General features: G+C 33.5%; 2 protein-coding genes across 3 annotated transcripts; one reads left to right on the top strand and one right to left on the bottom strand.

The window, feature by feature from the left end:
* The first annotated feature begins 41 nt into the window (after positions 1-41).
* Positions 42-10,601, top strand: Fpgs1 (Folylpolyglutamate synthase 1). Of its 2 annotated transcripts, none has more exons than XM_068772627.1 (8): positions 42-104; positions 800-880; positions 1,037-1,144; positions 1,505-1,684; positions 2,898-3,034; positions 3,883-4,063; positions 5,154-5,548; positions 10,201-10,601. In XM_068772627.1, exons 3-8 carry the CDS (start codon positions 1,058-1,060, stop codon positions 10,577-10,579), a joined length of 1,359 nt encoding a protein of 452 aa, XP_068628728.1. In that variant the 5' UTR covers positions 42-104; positions 800-880; positions 1,037-1,057; the 3' UTR covers positions 10,580-10,601. The 2 variants fall into 2 exon arrangements, with proteins under 2 accessions (XP_068628728.1, XP_068628727.1); XM_068772626.1 differs by lacking the exon at positions 42-104 and adding an exon at positions 243-593.
* LOC137929601 (putative RNA polymerase II subunit B1 CTD phosphatase RPAP2) lies at positions 7,992-9,972 on the bottom strand. Its single transcript, XM_068772625.1, has one exon. It carries the CDS (start codon positions 9,928-9,930, stop codon positions 8,140-8,142), a length of 1,791 nt encoding a protein of 596 aa, XP_068628726.1. The 5' UTR covers positions 9,931-9,972; the 3' UTR covers positions 7,992-8,139.
* Positions 10,602-11,173: the final 572 nt, after the last annotated feature.

Genomic DNA, 11,173 nt, shown 5'->3' with positions numbered 1-11,173 from the left:
TGATAATGATTCCCGGTTTTTATTTATGTATTTATTACAATGACATTGCTAAAAATTTAAATGAAGATGGTCGTATGACTTCCTCTACTTAACATTCCAAATAGGTAAAAAGGTTATGATACGGTGAATTCACTATTAATAAAAATGTTTTATTTGGCAACCAACCCTTAGTTTTTGATCTTTACATATTAAAATGTAACAAACAGCTGATTGTCAAATAACTTTTGTAGGTTATGTTTTGATTTTGAAATGTTATATATTAATGTCATTACAGAGAGTTCAGTTTTAACACAAACTATAAGCAGTTATAACCCTAAATATTCGGTTTATAATTACCGCATTCGCGGATCAGAGTTCAGTTCAAACGATAAGTGATGACGATGTTTATACTTTGTCGTAATATGGGCACGCTAACATGAGTCCACTTAGTCTCGTGGAAGCTTGCGCCAAGGTCATTTTTTTTCTTTAACTGCAAATCTACTACCGTTTCGTTTGCAATTAGTGTGCCGATGACCGCCGGTATCGGCTTACGTCGTAATTTATTAGTGAGTAGAATACTAGTGAGAATGTCTTCAAATAAATTTAGTTATGAGGTAAGTGTTGTAAAACCGGGCTAGTTCGTTAACTGCAATGTACATAAACAAAAAGTAAAATAAAAACAAGACTTGAAATAATATAGAAATTAAGTGTGGGGATAGTTTTATTAATTAACAAAAAATAAAATAAATTTTACTTAAATTCTTACTCTGAATACACAGAACAGTATTATGAATCTAATGTATGTTTTAATTCGTCTTAGGAGGCTGTCAAGAAATTGAATTTATTACAATCAAATAAATCAACTATAGAGCAAATAAGGAAAGATATAAAGTCAGGCCAAGTAAGTAATTATAATTATTTTGTGCATAGTTTAAAAGAAAAATAAATTACTACTGTGTTTATAGATTATTAATACAAATTTTACTTAATTTTATTGCTATCAAATATTTTTAGATACATACAATTTTTATTAATTGGATTGTACTTCTATCCTCAGAAATGCACAAACTTAGAAGATATGGAAAAGTACTTATCAAGAACAGGGGTGTCTTTGACGACTCTGGACAAACTTTCTGTTATACATGTTGCGGGAACAAAAGGAAAGGTAAATAAATTTAAATATATTTATATACAACAGATCTTCTGCACCATATAATTTTAATTTACTTGGTCATCCATCACTACTACTCAGTTTAAATGGGATTTGTGTGTAACAAAGTAATATTTTTATTTATCTGATTGGAATTTGTCTTTATCTTCTACATAAATGTTTACAGAAATTCATATTTTGATTACGAACACTTTTGTCTATGATTTTACATTGACTGCATATCTGAAAGATTGCCATATCTGTCTCTGAGAGCTTTTACGTTTTAAATTTTAAAGCAATGATGCTCTACATTGATACCAAATATGTAAACATGTATATATTTGAAAATTATGTTAATAGTCATTTATTGGGTAGGGGTCTACAAGCGCTATGTGTGAGTCAATTCTGCGCCACCATGGCTACCGGACGGGATTCTACTCTTCGCCGCATCTGGTCGCAGTGCGTGAGCGCATCCGTTTAGATGGCTGCATCATTAGCAAAGACACCTTTGCAAAGCACTTCCACAATGTCTACGACAAGTTATATGCTACACAGGTGATATTAAACTAACCCTTTCTTCATCTTCATTGTATTTTGAAATGTCTTGACAGACAAGCTCTTGCGATGCTATCCTATCTTCTGTTTTTCTCAAGGCAGTAGTAATGAAGAATCCAATAACTGATTTTATTTGATCAGACTTACTTTCCCTATAATCAGTAGTTTGTTGAAGTTGTAGCTGCCACTTGATTCTTCATATTTTATCAGCAGCTTGCTAATGCCCGGGTCCCCAACAGACACCAAAATAACATATAGTTGACAGACAATGGACTTTAAGAAACAGTTGAAGTACAATAGGACAATAACTTATGTGTGGCCCGACTGTTCGGCCCTTCCCCTATATTATTTTCCATGTAACTTTGACAATAGAAGCATTCTGTAATGGTGTTCCATACAGAACAGTCATGGAGGACCTCCCTCTATTCCTAAAAAGTTATCTGATTTTTTGAGGGTTATGTGGCTAGAAAAATGATGTAGATAATCCTATACCCTATCCTGGTAGTATGTATTTAAACAGTAATTGCATATTGTTGAGAGCCTAGTTTTTTTATAGGACACTTACTGCTGCCCAAATGGCATTTAAAGCTTCCGCGTAAATTAGGTAGCAGACCTTTTTCAATGTAGCAAAAAGCTCAAGGGCTCCAAGGGAGAATAAATTTGTATATTGAAGTGCAGAGTCAATGTAATGAACTGATGTTCATTTAAGGAACTGGGTGATTGGTAGCAATTCCATGTCAACATTCAGGTTTCTATTCTTATGTACCATGGTGCACCCATTGCTCTACACATAAACCTGTTCTACATGACCTGGAGTCTGTGAATGAAAGAATTCGTAAATTTTATTCTAACTTAAGTTGTTGCAAATTCTAAAATATTTTAAAAGAAAGATTTCTTAAGGGACAAAGATATAAACATTGTAATCAATATTTTAAATTTTTATTTGTAATTAGCGTGCTGTTTTGTCAAATATAGTATCATAAAGACACCTTTTATAGACAAAGACCTCTGTGTGAACCAGTACTAGCTGGCAATTAAGGTTTACAACTTAGTACAGATCATTGTCATTTGTGAGGATTATTATAATTAACAGAAAGAATGAACCTATTGAATATCAAATGTTCAACCTTTTCATTTTTCTCAACCCTTTACATAGTAGTAGCAATGACAGTACATTTTACACTTTTCATGTATTTGTTTTTTATTCATGTAGAGCTATGAAGGCGACATGCCCAAGTACTTTGCCTTCCTCACAGTGCTAGCCTACAGTGTATTCCTTAAAGAGAAGGTGGATGTGGCCATTGTAGAAGTGGGAATTGGAGGTATCGTCGACTATACTAATATACTTAGGTAATTAATTTAAATTTTAAGTGTCTGATTTTTTATTAAGTGTATTGGTTATAATAATATTTATAGTAAAATAAATATTACACCGAAAGTAATTATTCTAAAACTCTTTTGAAATGAGACAGACAAATAACTCCTGGCAATACAAAATCAGCAGAGACTGATTGTAAAAAATAATTAATTTTAATGTATAATTCGAATTTTAATTACGTTTTCTTACTTTAATATGATTACGTCACTTATTATTTCTGAAACCATTGATTTTTAGATATGATGTACGAAACAATAATTGACAACCAATGAGCTTTACATTCACTCCCTTAAAACTTTTACACCATTTCCAATCAACCTGTATTCTTATATTACTCTTATGAAGTGTTTATCACATAAAATGCAAACAATGAAGAACTTCATATGTTGTGGTAAATCTCCCCTGTTAATTTTCTTATTACATGTAAACTTATAACTTAAAGCAGCATAGTGTCAGTTAATGTCCCTTTAAGGAGTCCATAGAAAATAATAATTAAGATTGTGGCTCTTGAACTATGGTAATTGATAGAGGGAATGTTAAAAAAATAAAAAATGTGTTTATTTGTATTATAAAGGAAATGAAAATACACATAAATAAAATATTACGAATTCCAAAAAAATTATATATTGTTTTAAATTATATAACTTTTTATATATGGTTCTGTCAGCATTTTATGGCCATAAAAAGGATTACGGGCATAAAAAAAATTGAGAATCACTGAATTTATCAGATTTTTATAGATTTTCATATTAACATATATAAGCATTAGATTCAATTGTCTATGTGTATTACATTTTACTCAGCTTTTTTACTGTTATAGGAAAGTCCCAGTAGTTGGCATTACTGCATTAGGCCTAGACCACACATCAATCTTAGGCAACACGCTAGAACAGATAGCGGAGGCTAAAGCCGGCATCATGAAGAAGGGATGTGAAGCGTATACTGTCGAGCAACCTTCAGAAGCCAGAGAGGTGCTGGAAAGGGTTGCAAGAAATGTTCAGGTATGGAATGATATCCGATAAACATTTTTGTTAATAGTTTTTTTGTCATAATTTCTTCTCTATTCGTCATCTTCCAATTTAAAAACAATATATTTAGATTAACTAGATTTTCAATTGTGTTTCATCGTCCTCATGACTATGAAAGACATATTTCATGTTATTTCTCTTAATACAAGACTAATCATTGTGATGATCTTTGGAATAGGTCAAGGCCTTGCAGTGGACGTCCGTGGATGACATGATGATGATATCTGTGGTGATGTGGTCGTTTTTTGGTTTTGTCATTTATAATAACAGGTTCCACTCACTTTAGTACACAATATCTTTTAGTTAATTGTCGCAATCTGTTTAATAGTAGTGTTGTTATGTTCTGTTTGTTCATGACGTGGATATGGCCCCAACTAAATAGACCGACCGCATAGTTATGGTGACCGGGAAGTCGGTGGATACCGGTGCAAGGTCAGGATTGATCATCATGGTTATCTTTTGGGGAGGTTTATGCCAATCAGCCTTGGGCGTTTTTTGACTGACATGACGATGAATGTTCTGTTGAAACAAGCCTCCTTTTAAAAGTTGTGGGATTCTTCCTACTGACTAGGTCTCGGAGGTAATGACAATACGAAGTCCAAAGTAAAAGTGTTTATATTGGTCAAGCTTAGCCCATATTTATACCAATTCTTAAAACTTACTTTGAAAACAATATTCATCCAATAAAAACTATCAGCTGGTTACAAGACGAGAGGTATCGTATAGCACTCTCTTTCGTTTGACGTAAATATAGACCGCACGGGCGTGGGATTCCCCTGTCCAATGTGCCGCTAACGACGACGTATTGTAGCTGCTAAAAAGCATAGATCTTATAATTCATGGAGGTTCCTTGAAAAAAAATTTTGACACTGCATTGCTTTTTGTTTAAAGGTTAAGTTTTCTTACAATGATCTGCACCTATTGTTTTACTGTCATATGAGACAAACAATAACTACTAGGCTACCGATCCTTTGTGTAGTAGCAAATACGTCAATATACATATTTATTTTACTATTTTATTTTTGTTAACGATCACCATATTAACATTATATTTTTATTTCAGTGCTCTCTTACCACGGTTCCAGATTATAAATCATATACATTTCAGAATGGTTTAAAACTTCAACTGACTGTAGATATAGATGCATATAAAATAAACGCATCCTTAGCTATACAACTAGCACATGCATGGATGCGTAAAAGAACGAATAATAAACGCGAGGTGGATGTAACAAACAGTATTATAGATGTGAATTATAACAACGACGTAATAACAAATGGGTCAGATAGCAATATAATACGAAAGCTTCCTAACGAGACTATAAAAGGACTGTCTACATGCAGATGGCCGGGCAGATATCAAGTGATTGAGACCGAAAATTCTACTTTCTACTTAGACGGTGCTCATACAAAGGAGTCTATGGAAATATGTGCACAGTGGTTCAAAGACAATAACCGGTAAAGTATATTATTTTTTTAATACACACGGGATTAGTAATAACATTGACTTTGATCCAAATTGTGATCTGTGGAATTGTCATTTTGACAGATGACTAAGTTCTTGTTTTCTATATATAACAGGTTGTCAAATATCTCCCTTCCGCTTTTTTGCTCTTTATTCAATGCTTTATAAAAAGTGTTACAGTGATCGGATTTAGTTCAAATATGCGCCGTTTTGTTCGATAATCTGTTTCCATGTAGACGGCAACTTCATAATACCTCCCTCGTAGAAGCCCCCCTCCTTATTTGCGAAGAACTCGGACAGCCACTTTTCACAAACCTCTTTTGAGTTCAACTTTACACCACCAAGGGCGTTCGCCATGGACAGGAACAGGTGGTAATCACTTGGCGCTATGTCCGGGCTATATGGTGGATGTGATAAAACCTCCCATCCGAGCTCCCGTAGCTTCTGACGAGTCATCAACGAAGTGTGTGGTCTGGCGTTGTCCTGGTGGAACACTACACCCTTCCTGTTGGCCAATTCTGGACGCTTGGTCTGTTGCTGGTCGATCGCCTGCTTCAAGCGGTCCAGTTGTTCGCAGTAGATGGTAGAATTAAGCGTCTGGCCATATGGGAGCAGCTCATAGTGGATGATTCCCTTCCAATCCCACCAAACACACAGCAAAACCTTCCTGGCTGTCAATCCCGGCTTGGCCACGTTGTTTGGGACGATTCACCGGCCTTCGACCACGACCGTTTTGCGCTTGATATTGTCGTATGTGATCCATTTTTCGTCGCCAGTCACCATCCGCTTCAAGAATGGGTCGAGTTCGTTCCGTTTCAGCAGCATATCTCAGGCGTTGATTCGGTCCAGAAGGTTTTTTTGCGTCAAATCATGCGGCACCCAAACATCAAGCTTTTTTTAGTATCCAGCCTTCTGCAGATGGTTTAAAATGGTTTGGTGACTAACTCCCATCTCCTGGGCGATGTCACGAGATGCCACATGCCGGTCTAACTCGATGTAGTCCATGATTTGATCGGTATTTGTCGTCACAGGTCTTCCGCCGGCTAGCTTATCCATGGTGTCGTTTTCGCCGGCTCTGAATCGTCGAAACCATTCCTACGCGGTTCGAAGTGATAGAGTACCATCCCCCAAAACACCATTAATCTCACAGAACGTTTCTCTAGCGGATTTGCCTTTAACGAAGGAAAACTATAAAATAGCGCGAATTACGGAGTTAGTGAACTCCATATTTACACGTCTATAACTGTTGAACGCAATATCCAAACTAATCATGCATAGCGTCGTTTTGTAGGTTATGTCAAGACCTTTCAAATTATGTATAGTATTGCCAGATACGAGCTCTGTAGCGCTTTGTACATAGCCGCGAAATTCAATAGACAAAAAGGCGGAAGGGAGATATTTGACAACCTATTATATATAGTGGTTTAAAAATCACAATAATGTTAAATTTAATTTGTACTTTTTTGGGTTTGTCTTTATTTTTCGAGTAAAAAAACTCATACCTATTCTAGCAATATATTATTTTACTTTTAAAGGGTTCACTTTCAAGAAGTAACTAATTTTTTGATTATAATTGACCTTAAATATACTTATTCCTTGAAGTTATAGGTTAGTACTTTATATGTAACTATAGAGTGAAGCGTCTCATGAGCAATATAAGTATTCCTTTAAAAATTTATGGTGATCTATTCGAAGTATAGCCAGTTTCAAGTCATTTAAGGTAGTGAGAAGTTGCTGGCTCACAGGCAGCACAAGTCCTGTCATCATGACAATCTTTGGCTGAGGCCTATGCCTTGCAGCTTTGGGCATTAACGACTGAAAAGAGGAATATTCTATAGGGAATATAACACTGAAAATTATTAATCGATTGATTAAATAAAGATTTATAAATGAAAGTTATTTATTACATAAATTATTTACAGGGAATTAATATACATGTGAATAAAAACCCATATTTTTTAATCTAGTATCACAAAAGCATTTAAAAAATGTAAAAAAACGAAAAGTAAGAGATGCATAGCATTACCTACAACTTTATGCCACTCTTTAGAGAACCACAAATGATTACAGGTTTCAGCATTAACAAATATATTAAATGTCTTCTTCTTATATTATCTTTATTAAGTTATTAGCACATAATGCAAAAGGGATATCAAGGCACACACGCAGAACATCATACATCATGTTATAATAATTTCCTTGAAATTTTCACAGTGGAGCGGACACAAGTCTATTCACAGTGAGGTCACATCTTTCTTATGATGATCAGTTAGAATTGCATCTTGGGGATACCAGTTTCATCATTATATTTAGGCTATTTGCCATTATTAGGCCAATGCTGAGGCCTAAAGGAAATATAATGATGTGATAACATTGTTATAATTCTCAGATCATAACCAATAAACCATCACTACTTACATTACCATAATATTTAATATTAAATTAAGTCAATACTTCGTTATGGACATAATTAAGCATCTAGATCATTACATCTGTTTAAAATAAAGTTACTAGACATAGCTAAACAATAAATTAATGTCTTAATCTAAATAAGAATGTTGAAAAATTTAAAAGATACTATATATTATGTCTCTATAGTAAGTTGGGTATCATTTACATCTAATAGTCTATCTATATCTGTAAGCCAAGATATCAGACGGTCCAAATAGCCACCATCTTGCTTATAACTCAATAAAAGCAACTGAAGATGTTGAAATGCTGTAGGCTGTTCCAGTAGACACTGCAGCCTTTGATTTCTAAGAGAAAGCAGTTTTATAAAAATGATAGCTATCAGATTCCATTGGATTGACTTAAACATTATATTGTTTGCTTTCAATTTAAATGTGTTTACAAGTAACCTAACATCTGAACTTATTGTCATTGTTGATAGGTTGAGAGATTGTAGCAAATCTGGAAGCACTTTATTTAAATGCTGGCATACAATTCGTCTGCGTAATGCATTCTGTGCATTTTTATCAACCAGAGGCAGTTGTGTTGGTCTATCTTCTGTAGATTCTGTTGGTGTTGTATTATCAGTAGCATTTTCGTCAACAGTAATGATCTCAGTGTCTCCAGAGAGAAAAGCTTTGACTTTCAGTTGGATCTTCTTACTCTCTTCTTGTAGAACAGAATAATCTGGCAAAGGTTTTGTTTCCCGCTGCAAGGTTTGAGCATCATATTTCCTGTCTTCTAATTCTAACATATTGAGCTTACGGCACAAAGCCTGGTATTGGTCATAACTATTTGAATTATAAAAAATACTCTGTGCATAATTGTTTAGATATTCTTTTATACATTCTCCTTTATCTGTTACCATTTCTTTTACTCTCTGTTCACCAAATATGAAGATCAATGTGTCAATGGTAAACCACTCAGCCAAACATTTCTCTACTTCTATAGTTATAGTGGTTACTGAAGGTTGCTTCCTCTGTGGAACTTTTTTAATAGTTGTTAAATCTTTTTTCACAGAAATGTTTTGTGGTGAATTAATTAGAATAGGATCTATTGGCTTTTCAGGTTTTTCAATAATTTCTCCAACTATATTTAAGGGATTTGGAATTGATCTATTTGATTTTGATTTTAACCCAGTTCCATTTTTCTTCTGTTGACTACAATCTTCATTAATTAAATCCTTGTTTTCTTGCATTTTAAACTTTTCAGGTGTATCTTTGATGTTGCTACTCTCAATGGCTTTATTCTTAATATCTGTATCTTTATCAGAATTACTATTAACATTATTTAATTTAGAGATATTGTTCAAAATGTCTTCAGTATGTTTGTTACCATCATTACCAAATTCAGTTAAACTGGCATTAGCAAAATCATTAACTGATGTGAATGTCGGTTTCTCAGATCCCATTTTGACTCTTTCGACTACACCCAGGTCCACTTCTTGACCTAAACTTCCATTAGTGTTTAGGGGCAAAAGATGAAATTGTGGCATTTCTTCATACTCCCTAAACCACAGTGGGCTTGTCAACAACTGTTTTTTTATATGCATTGCCGATTTGTAACAACTATTGCTGCAAAAACTCTTACGGGCTGTAATATCGTATACTTTGTTGTTCTTTATCGATATTCGATATTTCTGTTTTGGTATGTCCTTTTCATGTAAATGATTTTCACACAATGGGTAACCGCATTGTTTAATAATACACCGCTCTTCTATAATATCTTCAAAGTGACACTGATTTATTTCTGGTAAACACTGCATAAAATACGTTTCAGAGATAGACTTTTCGAGTAAGCTCTCTACTATTTTTTGTGCCTTGGCATTACACTCCTGTTTCTTTATAATAGCCTGCCGTATTTGCTCTCTTGTCATTTCTTCAATTTTAGTGGGTTTTTTCTTTTTTATTACTTTAGTTTCTTCCATGTTAACAAATATTAGTTACGATAAAAGTAACCTAAAACTAATTGTCACTTTGATGTTTTTTTTTTTTTAATTTGCTTTCATTGTACAAAATTTGTTATTGTTATGTTAGCTACTTTTACGTATTTGTTAATATTTGTACAGAATAAAGATTGTACAGAGATTCCGATGGAAAAAATTATACTTTGAAACAACAAAATGCTTGCATTTTACATTTTACAAAGTTACACAATTATTTTTCTGTTAAACATATTTTAATTTTTTTTGTTACAGAAAACATAGCAAAAGTTTAATATTTAGCGCAACTGGTGACAGAGATGCGGAGATTTTGCTAACGCCTTTGAAGAACGTTGAATTTGAAACTGTCTATTTTGTCATACCAACTGCATTAAAAGATATGAGTCAGAAAAATGATAATTATTCTATTATGGAACACAGAGATTTAATTGCAAGATGTTATAAAAACGCAGAAACTTGGAATATGCTTCAGAATAATTGTAAACGTAGTTATGTTATGGTATTAGAGTGTGTTTCTGATGCGTTATCTATTATTAAGGAAGTAAAAACGAATAAATCTGTGTTAATTACAGGGTCCCTACATTTAGTCGGTGCTGCTCTATCTATTATTGATCCTAGTTTAAGTGAAAATTAAACATACTTTATTTATGTTAAAAAATCGTGATAAATAAATCAATGTTTTTTCACTACTTAAAATCCTAAAGAATTTTGATTTTGCCCTTATTAACCAGTTTCTCAACAATCAACCTTCATTAGAAACATCAGTGATAATTGCAGTAAAATTTGTGTTCTCATTCAAGGAGTTCAATTTGGTAAACAATGTTCTAAAATTGATAAAATATGCCATAGCTACGATTTTTTAGTTTTGTTCGAATAGGTCATTTAACAATAGCTATTGCAGTCCGTCTAATAAAAGTTCCTAACTTAGAGTTAAATGGGACGAGCAGCTAGGGTAAAAATTACTATTCCAGTATATACCAGACGAACTGAAGCTCTGTAGAATCATATTCTTAAAAATTTATTCGGGTGGACCTTGAATTAATTGAAACTGTATAAAGCAGTGAAGGATAACAGCGACGAAAATAACTAAGGGTTAAACTCGATTGTATTGGTTTAAAAAATTGGTGGTATTTGCAATTAATTTTAACTCTAATTATTTAGCTTCTGTGCTTAATTTGACAGGAATACAAGTGTGGCAACTTAATATTTGTCAAGATGACACCGTCAG

Source organism: Battus philenor, unplaced genomic scaffold, assembly GCF_028537555.1.
Source record: "Battus philenor isolate CCGP_79_NKW_IND1 unplaced genomic scaffold, ilBatPhil1.0.hap1 SCAF_5, whole genome shotgun sequence".
In the NCBI taxonomy this organism is placed as follows: Eukaryota; Metazoa; Arthropoda; class Insecta; order Lepidoptera; family Papilionidae; genus Battus; species Battus philenor.
The sequence above is the reverse complement of the archived record's forward strand: the minus strand, read 5'-3'. Positions and strand labels throughout refer to the sequence as shown.